The 17486-nt window shown below is 40.2% G+C and overlaps 1 protein-coding gene across 1 annotated transcript in view; it reads right to left on the reverse strand.

The window, feature by feature from the left end:
• The window catches only part of LOC132832813 (carnitine O-acetyltransferase-like), a 42486-nt gene that overhangs the window by 12609 nt on the left and 12391 nt on the right, over positions 1 to 17486 (reverse strand). The window contains exons 5-8 of the mRNA XM_060850965.1: positions 14556 to 14721; positions 8553 to 8727; positions 4787 to 4965; positions 1239 to 1339 (exon numbers count right to left, since the gene is read on the reverse strand). Coding sequence (XP_060706948.1) covers positions 1239 to 1339; positions 4787 to 4965; positions 8553 to 8727; positions 14556 to 14721 — 621 coding nt within the window. The remainder of the gene's footprint in view (positions 1 to 1238; positions 1340 to 4786; positions 4966 to 8552; positions 8728 to 14555; positions 14722 to 17486) is intronic.

Here is a 17486-nt window from a genome sequence, read left to right on the forward strand (position 1 = left end):
AACCTGCTGTGCTTTGACCAGCAACACATTTGCAGCTGTGATCTCCAGCATCTGCAGACCTCATTTTTTACTCCACTAGCATTACCAAGCACAGATTATCTGGTCAAAATCACGTTGCTGTTTGTGGGATCTTGCTATGGATAATTTGGTTTCTACAAATTCTTCACAGTAACAGTGACTAAAATTCAAAACTATTTCATTGACTGTAAAACATTTTGGGTTATCCTGTGATCATGAATGGTACTACATAAATACAAATCTTTTCTTCCTGCTTCACAAACTAATGATATATGCCAAAGATGTTCATACATGAATGAAATATAGGTTTTTTTATATTCCTCCCAGTGCTATGCATTGGGGTATTATGCTGTATATAAGTTTGGATGGGCTTTGGGCAAGCAAGGAGTTAACTGCCGGTCCAATGATTAGCTCTTTGCATACATTGGATCAGACATAAATAGTCATTCTGTCTGCATACTTCTGTTTGTATTACTAAAGGCTTAAATGTAAAGTACAATGTCTGCATGCTAACATTCTTTGTTGTAGTTTGGATTGTAGCTATTGATAAAGTATTGGTGGCCTTTTGATGAAACTTTGAATGGAATATCAATCTTATTGAGTTTGCTATGAATACCGTTGCTTTTACCAAATATGGGAGGAGATTTCCTGTACTCTGGAGTTAAAGAGTGATTGAAAAATAATCTCTGAAAGGGTCTAATACATAATTATAAAAGGTTCACAGGAGAAAGCAGGTCAAAGAAGAAAGAAACTGAAGAAGGAAATCAGATCAGATCACAGTTAGTGTTAGTCTGTGTTCAAGATGCTCTAGAAAGAAAAGGCCATGTGTAACTTGTAAAATATCACTTAGTTGTGAGGCATTGCTTTGTTACTTAATAAATCCTCTTAATCTATTCCACCAAAATTATTTGTCTGAACCCTAATAAAGATTTGAGAAATTTACAGAGCTTTAACCATGATATTTCTCTGTTGCTATCCTGATGGAGCCCTTAACCCCATTTGGCAGAAGTTAACTTCTCTATTTTAATAGCAGGAAGAAATAAACACACAATATTCATGTCACCAGTATCAACAGCAACTGTCAGTCTTCTGCATTGAGATGATCTCAAAAGCTGGAGAAAGTATAGATAAAGGAGGATAAAAATAAGGACATACAATAATGGAAACAACCTGAACCGAAACAAAAAGGATTTTGCTTTGTACTATGTGCATTTTCTTACCAATAATCGAGAACATGGTCCAATATGGTGGCAATGGGTGGGCCTTCTGCAGAAGACTGTTCATATATAACACCACATGATCCATCCTCACCAACAATGAACTGTAACATAAAGAGACACGCTTAGATAGCCAGATACAAGTGCTCACATACAAGGACTATTGCAGATCCAGCTGAGTGAATTTTGCATTAATGCATGAAACATTCCAGGTAAAACTTGATTACTTAATCAAGTGAATCCTGAGGAGAGTATAAAGGCAGTAGGAGTATACTTAAGAGGGAAATCAGGAGAGCAAAAAGGGGACATGAAATAGCTTTAGCAAATAGAATTAAGGAGAATCCCAAGGGTTTTTTACAAATACATTAAGGACAAAAGGGTAACTAGGGAGGGAATAGGGCCCCTCAAAGATCAGTAAGGTGGCCTTTGTGTGGAGTCACAGGAGATGGGGCAGATACTAAATGAGTATTTTGCATCAGAATTTACTGTGGAAAAGGATATGGAAGATATAGACTGTAGGGAAATAGATGGTGACACCTTGCAAAATGTCCATATTACAGAGGAGAAAGTGCTGAATGTCTTAAAACACATAAAAGGTGGATAAATTCCCAGGACCTGATCAGGTGTACCCTAGAACTCTGTCAGAAGCTATAGAAGTGATTGCTGGGCCTTTTGCTGAGATATTTGTATCATCGATAGTCACAGGTGAGGTGCCGGAAGACTGGAGGTTGGCTAACGTGGTGCCATTGTTTAAGAAGGGTGGCAAGGACAAGCCAAGGAACTATAGACCAGTGGGCCTAACGTTGGTGGTGAGCAAGTTGTTGGAGGGAATCCTGAGGGACAGGATGTACATGTATTTGGAAAGGCAAGGACTTATTAGGGATAGTCAACATGGCTTTGTGAGTGGGAAATCATGTCTCACAAACTTGATTGAGTTTTTTGAAGAAGTAACAAAGATGATTGATGAGGGCAGAGCAGTAGATGTGATCTACATGGACTTCAGTCAGGTGTACGACAAGGTTCCCCATGGGAGACTGGTTAGCAAGGTTAGATCTCAGGGAATACAGGGAGAACTAGCCATTTGGATACAGAACTGGTTCAAAGGTAGAAGACAGAGGGTGGTGGTGGAGGGTTGTTTTTCAAACTGGAGGCCTGTGACCAGTGGAGTGCCACAAGGATCTGTGCTGGGTCCTCTACTTTTTGTCATTTACATAAATGATTTGGATGCGAGCATAAGAGGTACAGTTAGTAAGTTTGTAGATGACACCAAACTTGGAGGTGTAGTGGACAGCGAAGAGGATTACCTCAGATTACAACAGGATCTTGACCAGATGGGCCAATGGGCCGAGAAGTGGCAGATGGAGTTTAATTCAGATAAATGTGAGGTGCTGCATTTTGGGAAAGCAAATCTTAGCAAAACTTATATACTTAATGATAAGGTCCCAGAGAGTGTTGCTGAACAAAGAGACCTTGGAGTGCAGGTTCATAGCTCCTTGAAAGTGGAGTCGCAGGTAGACAGGATAGTGAAGAAGGTGTTTGGTATGCTTTCTTTTATTGATCAGAGTATTGAGTACAGGAGTTGGGAGGTCACGTTGCGGCTGTACAGGACATTGAATTAGTGGTGCTGGAAGAGCACAGCAGTTCAGGCAGCATCCAAGGAGCAGCACATTGGTTAGGCCACTGTTGGAATATTGCGTGCAATTCTGGTCTCCTTCTTATCGGAAAGATGTGAAACTTGAAAGGGTTCAGAAAAGATTTATAAGGATGTTGCCAGGGTTGGAGGATTTGAGCTATAGGGAGAGGCTGAACGGGCTGGGGCTATTTTTCCTGGAGCATCAGAGGCTGAGGGGTGACCTTATAGAGGTTTACAAAATTATGAGGGATAGGATAAATAGACAAAAGTTTTTCCCTGGGGTCGGGGAGTCCAGAACTAGAAGGCATAAGTTTAAGATGATAGGGGAAAGATATAAAAGGGACCTAAGGGGCAACCTTTTCATGCATAGGGTGGTATGTGTATGGAATGAGCTACAGAGGATGTGGTGGAGGTTGGTACAATTGCAACATTTAAAAGGCATTTGGATGGGAATATGAATTGAAGGGGTTTGGAGGGATATGGGCTGGGTGCTGGCAGGTGGGACTAGATAGGGTTGGGATATCTGGTCAGCATGGACGGGTTGGACCGAAGGGTCTGTCTCCATACTGGACATCTCTATGACTCTATGACTCTAATTTACATCTGCTATCATAAGGAGAGAAGAGCCAAGTTGCTGCTTCTTCACAGTAGATATCTCCCTGATTCTAACAAAATGGTCATGTAGATTTGAGTACATTGGCTTTTGTGATCATGGCAAAATTATGTCAATTCTGATTGCAAAGTTTGTTACAAATTGCCAGTTATTTACCCCCAGTGGTCCATTTCAGTCTCAGCCAGATATCTCCCTGCTCCAGTCAATGAAGAAATCTTTTTTTTTTAAGAATTCTTACTACTTATTAAAATGTAAGCATCAAATGCAAGGCGAGCACATTTTACTTATCCCTATCAGTGCTGTTATAAAGGGTGTTTCAGATTGTTTTCTCTTGTGAAGGACTGGTGGTACATGGAGGTAGAGGTCGCAAGTTGGAAGGTACTATTGAAGGAGCCTGGGTAAGTTCATAGAATTCTTCCAGTGTGGAAACAGGCCATTTGGCCCAGCAAGTCCACACAGACCCTCTGAAAAGAAACCCATTCAGGTCCGTTCCCCAGCACTATTATTCTCGATTTAATCCTGACTAATGCACCTAATTTACACATCCTGAACACTACGGACAATTGAGCGCGGCCAGTTCATCAAATCCTTGGACTGTGGGTGGAGAATATGCAAACTCCACACGGACAGTCTGCTAGAGGCTGGAATTGAACCCGGGTCCCTGTTGGTGTGAGGCAGCAGTGCTAACCACGAAGCCACCATGTTGTCCCATTTATTTTATTAATGGTACAACCACTGTGTACCAATGAAGGATGATAGGACACCTTAAAAAGGTATCAGATAGGATGCCAAATAAGTGGCTTGCTTTGTCTTGGGTGGTTTTGAGTATCGTCAGCATTGTCAGAGCTGCATCTATCTGTGCAGGCAGGTTGTATACCATTCTATTACTAAGTTGTCCTGTGAGGAATCAGGAGGTGAATTACTGGTCACAGATTTCCCAGTCTCTAAGGTAACACAAACTATATGCCCCAGCACCAGACTCATTGTGTTGAATTTGTGTATTTGGTGAAAATCATGTGCATGGCAGAGGAACCAAAATCTGTCAGCAGGGAAAGGTCAAAGAGACAGTATTCATTAATGTATTCCTCAGGCATGAACCAACCATGTAAATTTAACACATTTCATACAAAAACACTATTGAGTTCCCGCAGTTACATCTTTCAATGGAATTTGGTACTTTTAACACTCTGGAAACAGTGAGACATTTGGATGCTCAAAACACTCTTACTATGGTACTGAGTAAATGCATCGCTCACGTCATGAAGTGCTATATTGAGTTCAGCAAGCTGTCTCAGTGACTCCTACCTGCAGAGTTTTGTCAAACCATCGGTTGCCACTGTTTGAGTAGCTCCCTCCTCCATGCAACATCTGAGCTGCCATGCGGCTTGTGTACTTCTCCTCTGAGATCTTCAGGACTGGAGAATCTAGACACACTGTGAAAATGCTCTTCTGAATGGCCCGTACGGATTCTCTGTTCAGTTTGTCTGAGGGCGACATCATAGTAAAAAGTATAAGCCTTACTAAAAGGAAGAAGAAAAATATGAAGAGGCCATTCAGCCATCTGAGCTTGTTCCTGTATTTAGCCAGATCATGGATGGTGTGCACTGCAAATTTATTTCTATGTCTGTCTCTTTCCCAATATCTTATCAAATAATAATCTGCCCTCAGCATTGAAACATTCAATTGACCTCATGGGGTGTGGCAATGTAATATGGCTTTCTTAGGAAAAGGTTTGCCAATTTCCATTTCCACATGCCTTTCTAAGAAGTGTGTCTTGATTTCTTCCTGAATGACCAAGCCCTCATTTTAAAAGTTGCGCCTCCTTGTTCCAAAGCAATTACTGGCAAGTAAATTCTCTAGGAGTACTCTTTACATAAATAAATATATATAAATAAACAGTATCTAATACATGGTACTGTAATATAAAAGCTTTGTATTGAATACATAGCAATTCTGTGTCTGAATGAAATGTCACATTTTCCTACAGCCCTGTTCTTACAAGTGACCCCAGTGCAATTCACCTGACCTGCACATCTTTGGACTGTGGGAGGAAACTCATGCAGACATGGGGAGAATGATGTCTGACAGTTGCCCGAGGCTGGAATTGAATCTAGGACCCTGGTACTGTGAGGCAGCAGTGCTAACCACTGAGCCACTGTGCCACCCCGGTGAGAAGAGGAGATTGAGAGGAGATTTGATCGTGGTCAAAACAAAGTAGATAGACAGAAAATGTTCCAATTGTCAGAAGGATCAAGAACCAGAAGACTTCAAATTAAAGTGATGAGTGGCAAACAAACCAAAGGCAAAATAAATAAAAAATTGGTCAGAGCATTGAGTATAGGAGCTGGGAGGTCATGTTGCTGCTGTAAGGAACATTGGTTAGGACACTTTTAGAATATTGCATGCAATCCTGGTCTCCTGCTTTGGGAAGAATGTTGTGAAACTTGAAAGGGTTCAGAAAAGATTTACAAGGATGTTGCCAGGTTGGAGGTTTTGAGCTATTGGGAGAGGCTGAATAGGCTGGGGTTGTTTTCCCTGGAGCATTGGAGGCTGAGGGCTGACCTTATAGAGGTTAAGAAAATCATGAGGGACATGGATAGGATAAATAGACAAGGGCTTTTCCCTGGGGTAGGGGAGTCCATAACTAGACAGCATAGATTTAGGGTGAGAAGGGGAAAGATTTAAAAGGGACATTAGGGGCAACTTTTTATTCGAACGGGGGTGGTGTGAGTATGGAATGAGCTACCAGAGGAAGTGGAGGAGGCTGGTACAATTACAACATTTAAAAGGCATCTGGATGGTTATGTTAATAGGAAGGGGTTAGAGAAATTCAATTGTGAATTTCATAAGGGAATTGTACAAACAGTTAAAAGTTTGTGAGAAGATCTGTAGCTTGGGTGCTCGTTGTTGTGGTTCTGTTCGCCAAGATGGGAATTTGTGTTGCAGACTTTTTGTCCCCTGTCTAGATGACATCCTCAGTGTTTGGGAGCCTCCTGTGAAGCGCTTCTGTGATCTTTCCTCCAGCATTTGTAGTGGTTTGAATCTGTTGCTTCCGGTTGTCAGTTCCAGCAGTCCGCTGCAGTGGCCGGTATATTGGGTCCAGATTGATGTGCTTATTGATTGAATCTGTGGATGAGTGCCATGCCTCTAGGAATTCCCTGGCTGTTACTGTTCGGCTTGTCTTTTAATAGTAGTGTTGTCCCAGTCGAATTCATGTTGCTTGTCATCTGCGTGTGTGGCTACTAAGGATAGCTGGTCGTGTCGTTTCATGGCTAGTTAGTGTTCATGGATGTGGATCATTAGCTGTCTTCCTGTTTGTCCTATGTAGTGTTTTGTGCAGTCCTTGCATAGGATTTTGTACACTACATTGGTTTTGCTCATGCTGGGTATTGGGTCCTTCGTTCTGGTGAGTTGCTGTCTGAGAGTGCCTGTTGGTTTGTGTGCTGTTATGAGTCCTAGTGGTCGCAGTAGTCTGGCTGTCAGTTTGGAAATGCTCTTGATGCATGGTAGTGTGGCTAGTCCTTTGGGTTGTGGCATGTCCTCGTTCCGTTGTCTTTCCCTCAGGCATCTGTTGATGAAATTGCGCGGGTATCCGTTTTTGGCGAATACATTGAATAGGTGTTCTTCTTCCTCTTTTTGCAGTTCTAATGTACTGCAGTATATTGTGGCCCTTTTGAATAGTGTCTTGATGCAACTTCTTTTGTGTGTGTTGAGGTGATTGCTTTCATAGTTCAGGACTTGGTCTGTGTGTATGGCTTTCCTGAATACCTTTGTGGTGAATTCTCCGTTAGGTGTTCTCTGTACCATCACGTCTAGGAATGGGAGTTGGTTGTCCTTTTCTTCCTCTCGAGTGAATCGGATTCCTGTGAGTGTGGCATTGATGATCCGATGTGTACAAAAACCAATGTAGTGCACAAAATCCCATGCAAGGACTGCACAAAACACTACATAGGACAAACAGGAAGACAGCTAACGATCCGCATCCATGAACACCAACTAGCCATGAAATGACACAACCAGCTATCCTTAGTAGCCACACACGCAGATGACAAGCAACCTGAATTCGACCGGGACAACACTACTATTAAAAGACAAGCCAAACAGAGAACAGCCAGGGAATTCCTAGAGGCATGGCACTCATCCACAGATTCAATCAATAAGCACATCGATCTGGACCCAATATACCGGTCGCTGCAGCGGACAGCTGGAACTGACAACCGGAAGCGACAGATTCAAACCACTACAAATGCCGGAGGAAAGATCATAGAAGCGCTTCACAGGAGGCTCCCAAACACTGAGGATGTCACCTAGACAGGGGACAAAATGTCTGCAACACAAATTCCCAGCTCGGCGAACAGAACCACAATAAACAGTTAAAGTTAGAATATTTGCAGGGCTACAGGGTTAGAGCAGAAGAGGGTGGGACAATTAATTTGTCTTATCAGAGAACTGGCAGAGGTTCAAAAAGCAGAATGACCTCCTCCTTTGTTGCTACCATTTTACAATTCAACCAGCAGAAGAACAACCACAAATTAGTAACAACAGTGTATGTATATTCACAAAGTCTTTTCGAAAAGACAGAAATCAATTGTTGTAAACAATATTCAGATATTAGATGTAAAATGAAATTACTTTGTGCTCCATACATAATGATGAATTTTCAGAAAAGGTGAGCAGTAACATCTTTTTCTTGTCACAGTTTTCCATCCTGTCTTTAAAAACTGGGTCTCCTTAAATTGGATAACGTTCCCTGACAGGACGGGTTGGATGTCCTAAACCTTCTTTATGGGCACAGCTAGTCCATCACTGCTTTGCCTTTTGGTAGAAGACATTGAGTTAAGGTGTTTATATTCGGTTACATTTACCTAACACCAACACATCCCTCACTGAATGGTGCATATGACTAAACTAAATCAGCCTTAAAGAACTTTGGGATGAGTTAAGTTTTGGATCTTTTCTAGAAAACAAAATTGAAGCAAAACATTGTAACAACAATCAGCAGCTTTTTAGAATGTAGCCTGAAAACCAAACAGGTTTATGCTCTCTCCAACCCTGTATTGTTTGACTCTACCTTTCATGAGGGTATTGTAGGCCTGTCCCCAGGTGTTCCTGTGGTCACTGGTTAACACACCCAATGGCTCCTTATCTGTTTTCCATGACAGATTCCTGATTCGCTGCAGTTGCATGTGAATCTGATCCACAGTTAGAGGGGAGCCATCACTGTTATAGACATCCAGGTGAAAGAACTGGAGAAAAAGTTTGCATAAGTGAGAGAAGTGGTGACCATCAACAAAAACAGTGGAATGCAAACACTTGTATTGTTACAAAGCCTAGGAAAAACTAATAAACTTCACATAAATACACTGTAACACAGGCTGGGATAACCAGTAAACTCCACAAAATTACACCGAAATACAGGAACAACCCTTTGTTATGATCCCAGCTGATGTTACTTCAAGTTAGAACCCAAACCAAAATCTGACTTGATCTATCATATTATTGTTTCATTAAACATGGTGTTCTATCATGAAACACAAACATGCAATGCTACAGATTTGGTTTTAGAAATCAGAAGTTCATTATGCAGAAGAAATAAGATAAAATAGAATAAACCAAATTGTTTGCATATCACACAAGTTTGAAATATTTTGAAATAAAAATACAGTTCCATCTATCCCAATGCCATCACTTTGCAGTATTCAACACTAGAGGGAGTGTTCCCTCCTCTATCATATCGACAGGGTTTTTTTCACAAATCTCAGTCTTGATAGCCTCTTCCTTGATTATTGACACACCCAAATCTGGACTTTCCCATCTTCAAATACTCCCTTCAGGGTTATAATCAAAAACTACTGTCCTGGAACTCAAAACCCTTACTACATTTGATCAATTTCTTAACTATTTATTTCTCCGGCTGAAACTGCTCTAATATTTGTCCCTAAAGACTTTTGTGAATGAAAACCAAAAGTTTTCAAATCAATGGGATTTTCTCCTCAGCAAAAACAAATTCTGACTGTTTAAAATCAAAAGCAAGTTGATGCTTTTCAATGTTTATTCTGTCTGCTCACTAATCTCTCAAGCTAGAAATAAATTCCCATTATCAATCCAGAAAACACTGTTTCTCCATCTTTCATAAAGTTTGTAAAAGAATTATGGCTCCAGAAATACTCCAAATTAATCATTAAACTCTCACAGACCAAAGCCCACATGGCATGAGTACAAAACCCAAACGTTATATTTAAATTATTTACCTCACGTCACAACTGTTAGAATTACACTGTAGGAACTACAGGTAAGACCACTGGGTATCAGCAGTAAGAATCCTGTGGACAAAGAAGAATCCACCAAGGCCCAACAAATTACACTGCAATAGTCTCAGAAAATCCAATAAATCCTCAGGATTACACTGCAATGCAGAATAACCAATAACTTATACAGAATTACACTATTAAAAATTGTGAGAATAATCAAAAAACCTCCAAGCAACATAGCAACACTGCCTTAGAACTATTAGTAAAGCCCACGGACTTACAATGGATAATTAGAGCCTCAAAATAACATAGGATCTGGGGACAAGAGTAGGTCGTTTTGCACTTTCCGAGTTTGCTCCATTATTTAAAATGATCATGAATGATCTGGGTATGCTTTCACCTTTCCTGTTTGCACCCTTAAACCCTTGGATATTGAAAATCTATCTAAATCAGACGTGAATAAATTTAAAGACCAGGCCTTCACTAGTTAATGGGGAAGGGAACTGCACATCATGCTGACCCACAGAGCTTTAATAATACTTCCCTTCTTTTATATGCTAGACTCCATGCTCCAAAAACCAACATTCCATTTGCCTTCCTAATCACACGTTAACATTACATGCTAATGTCGTGTGATTAAAGCACCAGAACTCAAGATCTCTCTGTATCATCAAATTTTGCAACCTCTCTCCATTTAGTTTTGTACTGATTTTCTATTCTTCTCACCAAAGTGAACATATTCACATTTACTGATATTTTACTTCACTTCATCTGCCAATTTTTTGTCCACTTGCTCAATGTGTTTCCATCCCTTTGTAGACTTCCTGCCTCTTCTTGACCACTTACAACCGATTTTGGTCATCAACAAATTTAACTCCATACATGTGATGCTTTTCTCCAAATCATTGTTATACATTGTAAATAATGAACAACTAGCATTGATCCTGGTGGCACTCGATTAACAGCCTACCATCCTGAAAAAGACCCATTCATCCCTTCTCTCTACTTTGTGTTAACTGATCAATTCTTTAATCAATGCTAACATGTTAACTTTACATACTAACTTGCGCTACATGTTCTTATCTTTTGCAGTAACTTCTGTTGTGGCATTTTATCAAGTGTTTTTTTGAAAATCTAAGTACACCATAATGACCAGCTAGCTCCTTTCCATTTGCTGTGGCAAGCATCATCAGAAAGATGAAAATAGATTAGTTAAATATGATTCTGTTTTCACAAAACCACGATTATTATGCCTGATCAAATTGTGACTTTCGAAGTTAGCAGATATAACCAGCTTAATTTTAGCTTCTAATACCTTCCTGTGACAGATGCTGGGCTAACTGACAAAAACTTCAAGCTTTCTGTTTCCCTTCCTTCTGCAATAATTGTGTTCCATCTTCAATTTTTCATCCCTTGGAACCTTTCCAGATTCTAAGGAATTTTGGAAGTTTATAACTGAGCGCCTACTGTCTGGGCCACCATTTCTTTACTGACCTTAGGATTTGGCTATCCATTCCAGGCAACTTGTCAGCCATTAGCTCTAATAGTTTTTAGCAACTTTTCATTGGCAATGTTGATTGGTTTAAATTGATTTTTAATCATCATTAGGAAGATTTTCAAGTCTTCTACTAAGACAGATACAAAGTGCCTATTCAAAGCCATGACTATTTATTTGCTTTTATTCTCAATTCTTCATACTAACTTCCCAGAAGACTAACATTAGCTTTCGATGCTCTTTTTCTATTCAAATGCTTGCAGAAACTCTAACTATTGGTTTTCATATTACAAGTTAGCTTTCTCTCATACTTACTGCCTCTGTCTTTTAAATCCATATTTGTTGATTCATAAAGTCTGCCTAATCTGACCTATTGCTCACCTTTGAAGATTTGGACAATGTTTCTTTAAAGTTAATGCTACCGTTGGGTTCCATATTTGGCCACATCTTTCTCAATGAGCTTTTTTTTCTCTTTGTGAGAAAAATCTTTGCTGAGCATTACTAAATATGCCCTTAAGAGTCCGACACTGTAACTCAACTGTATCTTTCAACCAAATTTCCTCATCCATTTTAGATATCTGTGCCTTAATGTCCTTATAATTACCTTTAATTAAGTTTAAAATACCAGTTGCGGATACACACTGTTCACTTTCAAATAGAACATGCAATTCAATCATGCTTTGACTTCTGTCACCTCGAGGATTCTTTACCCCATGAGGTTAATTATTAATCTTGGGGACAGTAAAGACTGCAGGTGCTGGAAGTCAGAGTCGATAAAATGTGGAGCTGGAAAGACAGTATCAGACGAGCAGAAAAGTTGAAGTTTTAGGTCAGACTCTTCAACAGGACTGGTTATTAATGATTAATCTTGTCTTGTTACACATTCCCAGGTCTGGGACAGCTTCTTTGTTGATGGCACTGGATCATCCTACTCTAAAATAATTCCGAAAACACACTATAAAGAAGACTTTTCTTTCCTAAGATATTTCTCTTAAGAGTGCTTTAGGGAACATCTCCGGGACACCCGCACCAATCAACCACACCACCCCATGGCCCAACATTTCAACTCCCCCTCCCACTCTGCCGAGGACACGGAGGTCCTGGGCTCCTCCACCACTGCTCCCTCCCCACCCGAAGCTGGGAGGAAGAACGCCTCATCTTCCACCTCGGAACACTTCAACCCCAGGGTATCAATGTGGACTTCACCAGTTTCCTCATTTCCCCTCCCCCCACTTTACCTCAGTTCCATTCTTCCAGCTCAGCACCGCCCTCATGACCTGTACTACCAATCTCCCTTTCCACCTATCCGCTCCACCCTCCCCTCTGACCTATCGCTTTCATCTCTACCCCCCATCCACCTATTGTACTCTTTGCTACCTTCTCCTCATCTCCACCCCACCATCCCATTTATCTCTCCACTCTGGAGGCTCCCTGAATCCATTCCTGATGAAGGGCTTTTGTCCGAAATGTCGATTTTCCTGCTGCTTGGATGCTGCCTGACCTGCTGTGCTTTTCCAGCACCATTCTAATCTAGACTCTGGTTTCCAACATCTGCAGTCCTCACTTTTGTCTATGTCTCTGGAATGTCTATCAGACCGTACATATTTATTTATATTTGTGCTCAGACTTCATCTATTTTGTTACAAATGATGCAAACATTCAGATACAGACTCCAACATCCACAATACTTTGCTTTTATTAGAGTGTTCTCATATTACACTTAATTCCTCAAGAACTGAAAACAGATAACAATATTCTTGGATTAATATAAGCTTCTTGTACTAAATTTATGTTTGCCTATTTGTATCAAGTTGCTTAACTTAGACATGTTTCTGCTTGAATATACCTCTAACTATATTCTACCCTGAGATAATTTTAATAATTTGTAAACTCCTATAGCTGGCATTACTGAACACCTTCCTTTAATGAGCTGAAATCTCTCCCAGCTGAAGTTTTAGTCCAACAAGTTCAACTGAACAAGTTGACCTTGCTGAGGCAGGAAGGTTAAAGACAGTAGACCATAGACAGTAGAGAGCTTGGGAAGAATTACTACCATTTAAAACGTAAAACCCATTGATTCTGTTGTACTCAAAACATCTTCTGAGGGCCTTAAAATGTTATTTTTCCTCCTTAAAAAGGAGAAAGATATTTATAAAGCAATATTCCCAATCAAGTAGGTGCAAATTACTACAGATGCTGGAACCTGCACTGAAAACAAAAATGCCGGGGGCAGGGAAGGGAAGAGAGAGAGAGGACACAATAACAGAGAATGTAACAAACAAAGCCAAAAGAAAGGGAAGGAATGGGTTCACAATTGAAGGCGTTAAAGTCAATACTGAGCCCAGAAGGTTGAAGATGACATGTTTCTCCTCAAGTTTTCACTACGATTCATTGGAGCATTGCAGCAAGCCGAGGACAGACAAATGGGCAAGCGAGCAGGACGTTGTGTCAAATAACTTTAGGGCTTGAGTTGCCCCATGTCCTTACCCCAAACCACTGCAACTCCCCCCCCCCCCCCCCCCCCCCCCCCCCCCCCATACATCAGGTCTTGTTGTCACATAGTCTGCTATTACACACCACCCATTGTTAGCCACTAATGGTCCCCATTAATAGTTATTCACCCTCCGAGCCAGATTGCTATCTATTCCTTTGTCTGTTCAATTGTTTTGTTTCTTGTGGGCTCTGTCCTCATCTATCATTTCCTACTTAGCCCCTTCCCCCACCCTATTTTTTGCATATTTTCCTTGCTATGATCAGTTCTGAAGAAGGGTCACCCGACCTGAAATATTAACTTTAATTTCTCTCCACTGATACTGCCAAACCTGCTGAGTTTTTCTAGCAAGTTCTGTTTTTGTTTCTGATTTATAGCTTCTGCAGTTCTTTTGGTTTTTATTGAGCTTTGCAGTGTTGTGTTCAAGTTGAATAGCTGATACTTATTCCACTCTCACATGGAGAATGGTCACTGAGATATCACGTTGGAGGATGAATGGGAGGAAGATAAATCCTTTCACTAATGTAAGCACTTTGTCATTGCTATACAACAAAAAAAAAGGAGACATGCATATTTATCATCCGTTTTGGAAACTTCAGACATCTGAAAGCATTCAATTTTGAGGTGCAATAAAATTTGTAATTCTGTATAAAACATGATGCACAAAAGTCATTGTGGTTGTGGCAGAAGTCTGTATGCATGCTTTTAGTTGAGGGATAAATATTGTAAAAGAATGCACTTTATACACTAATAAATAAGACATTGGTGATGAGGATGGTTAGTTTCAGACAAGATTTGTATTACATTAGTATTTGTCTTGACATTCTTGGACTTTACCTGAAAATTGCGAACAACTGTGATATGAGTTGGTGGGCTCCTGGTGAAGCCATAGTTTATCAAAGTGTCATGTTTGGGTCCTGGGAGGCGGCAAGATGACAGGATTCTCGGGTACAGATCCATACAGAGGGGTTTACCTCTTATATACTCTGTTTGAAGAGTTTTTCTAAAAACAAAAAAAGGGAGTTCATAGAGACAGCAGCAAATTGAAACAGCTTGCAATAACAACCTAATAAACATGAGCTGTAAGACCATAAGAAATAGGAAAATGAATAGGCCAAGAAGTTCCAAAGACTCTCAACCCTGAAGGAAGAAATACCTCATCGTCTCAATCTTAAATCAGCATCCCCTTTATTCTGAGACTATGCCCTCTGTTCCTAGACTCGCCCATGACAGAAAATATTCTCTCAGCATTTACCTTGTCCAGCCCCTCAAGAATTCTATATGTTTAAATGAAATAACTCTCATTCCTCTTAACTGCAATGAGTAGTGTCTCAACCTGTTCAACCTTTGCTCTGAAGACAATCTGTCCATTCTGCGATCATCGAAATGAACCTGCTCTGAGCTGCCTTCAATGCAGTGGGAAAAAGAATAATTTTTAAGAAAAAAAGTAGATGAACAGTAGACTCTCAGACTACCATCAGTCTCAGAGAATCCAACAAGTTTACATTGACCATTGGGACAAAAGGTAAACCACATATTATTCCCTGGGATTTGGATTTTAAAATAGAGACAGATAGACTCATAAATCATGTAGCATGGAAACAGGTCCTTTGGTCCAACCAGTCCATGCTAAACATAATCCCAAACTATATTAGTCCAACCTGCCTGCTCTTGGCCCATATCCTTCCAAACCTTTCCTCTTCATCTACTTATCCAAACACCTTTAAACATTGTAATTGTATCCACATCCACCACTTCCTCAGGAAGTTCATTTCACATGGGAGCCACCCTCCATGTAAAACATTTGTTGCTCATGTCTTGTTTAAATCTCTCTCCCCTCACCTTAAAAATGTGTCCTGTAGTCTTGAAATCCCCCATCCTAGAGAAAAGACAACTACCATTAATTCTATCTATACCTCTCATTATATTATAAACTTCCATTGGGTCGCCTCTCAACCTCCTACACTCCAGGGAAAAATGTCCCAGCCAATCCAGCCTTTCTTTATAACTCAAACCTTCCATATCTGGCAACTTCCTAGTGGATTTTGTCAAGTTTTGAGAAGGTTTTTCGAATAAAAGGGTTAGAAAGTCATTTGAAACATTGACCAAAAAATATAATGTTCAAGAAAGTAAGTCTCTTCAGTCATGTTCTTGCCCAGATGCCAATAGCATTACCAAATTAATGCTTAAACTGCTGTGTTTACAAATGACCAGATACCATTAGTTTAGCTTTTGACTTCTGTTCAGTTCAAAAAAACAGAAATTCAGGCCAGAAAGGAGAACAAATTTCACCCTTGCAGAAAGTCATGTTTTTCAGACCAGTTGTGGGGAACCAGTCACCCTAGCTGAGTAAAATAAAACAAAGAACTGTGTATTCTGGAGATAGAGTCATAGAATCATACAGCACAGAAACAAACCTTTTGGTCCAACTCGTCTGCACTGACCAGACAACCCAAGTTTACGTGATCCCATTTTCCAGCATTTGGCCCATATCCCTCAAATCCTCTCTATTCATACGTTCATCCAGATGCCTGTTAAATGTTGTAATTGTACCCAGCTCCACCACCTTCTCTGGCAGCTTGTTCCATATGCTCACCATCCTCTGCATGAAAGTTACCACTCACGTCCTTTTTAAATCTTTCCCCTCTCAGCTTAAATTTACAAAAACATTGCAAGGGTTGGAGGATTTGAGCTTTCAGGAAAGACTGACTAAGCTGGAGCTACTATCTCTGGAACGTCAGAGGTTGGGCGGGGGTTCTTGTAGAGGTTTACAAAATCATGAGGGACATGGATAGGGTAAATAGACAAGGTCTTTTCCCTGGGATGGGGGAGTCCAGAACTGGATGACATAGATTTAGGGTGAGAGGGGAAAGATTTAAAAGGAATCTAAGGGGCAACTTTTTCTTGCAGAGGGTGGTGCATGTGTGGAATGATCTGCCAGAGGAAGTGTTGCAGGCTGGTATAATTACAACATTTAAAAGGCATCTGGTTGGATAAATGAATAGGAAGGGTTTAGAGGGATATTGGCCAAATGCTGGCAAATGGGACTAGATTACTTTCAGATAGCTGGTCGGCATGCACAGCTTTATGACTCTATCACTCTATAACCACATGAAGTGTCTTAATTTGTGAAATTTCTAAGCCAGGAGAGTTCATATACAAGTCATCAAGTGTTATAACCAAAAAAACTGCACCTTTGGAATGTAAAAGGTTCATACAAGCACACTGAAACAAATTGTAAAATTGGCTCAACAGTTCAGGGAAAATAAGCTGGAAAACATGAGTTAAGTAAAACCTAAAGAGATTAAAAAAGGAGGGAAATTTCTATGGAAATGAGTATCTGTAAAAGGATGATGTTGGGAAACAGGTTGAAATTTTGTTTTGCCGTTTAAGATTTTTCTAACGTCCTATGTACATATCTTTATAATTTTCATTTTTTCTTTTTATGAAATAAAAGAACATCTTTTAAAGACCATCTGCATCATTGTATGAGTATATTTCAATGAGTAACCACCACGTAAGAAACTATAAAATTTAAATATATGATCGATTGAGCCAGGTTTCATTCAGGATCTGACTTGTCCAGTATTACCATCAGCTGCAATCAGAACCACATAGAGACCCATGTGAAGGGAACTTGTAGGAATACGATGGTACTAAATGTAGCTAAAATGTTGTCCAAACTACGATTCAGGATCTGGACAGAGGCTTAAAATAATTGGCAAAGAACCAAGGAAGTTAATCCTTTTAATGCAGTAAACTGTGATG

Source organism: Hemiscyllium ocellatum, chromosome 35, assembly GCF_020745735.1.
Source record: "Hemiscyllium ocellatum isolate sHemOce1 chromosome 35, sHemOce1.pat.X.cur, whole genome shotgun sequence".
NCBI lineage: Eukaryota > Metazoa > Chordata > Chondrichthyes > Orectolobiformes > Hemiscylliidae > Hemiscyllium > Hemiscyllium ocellatum.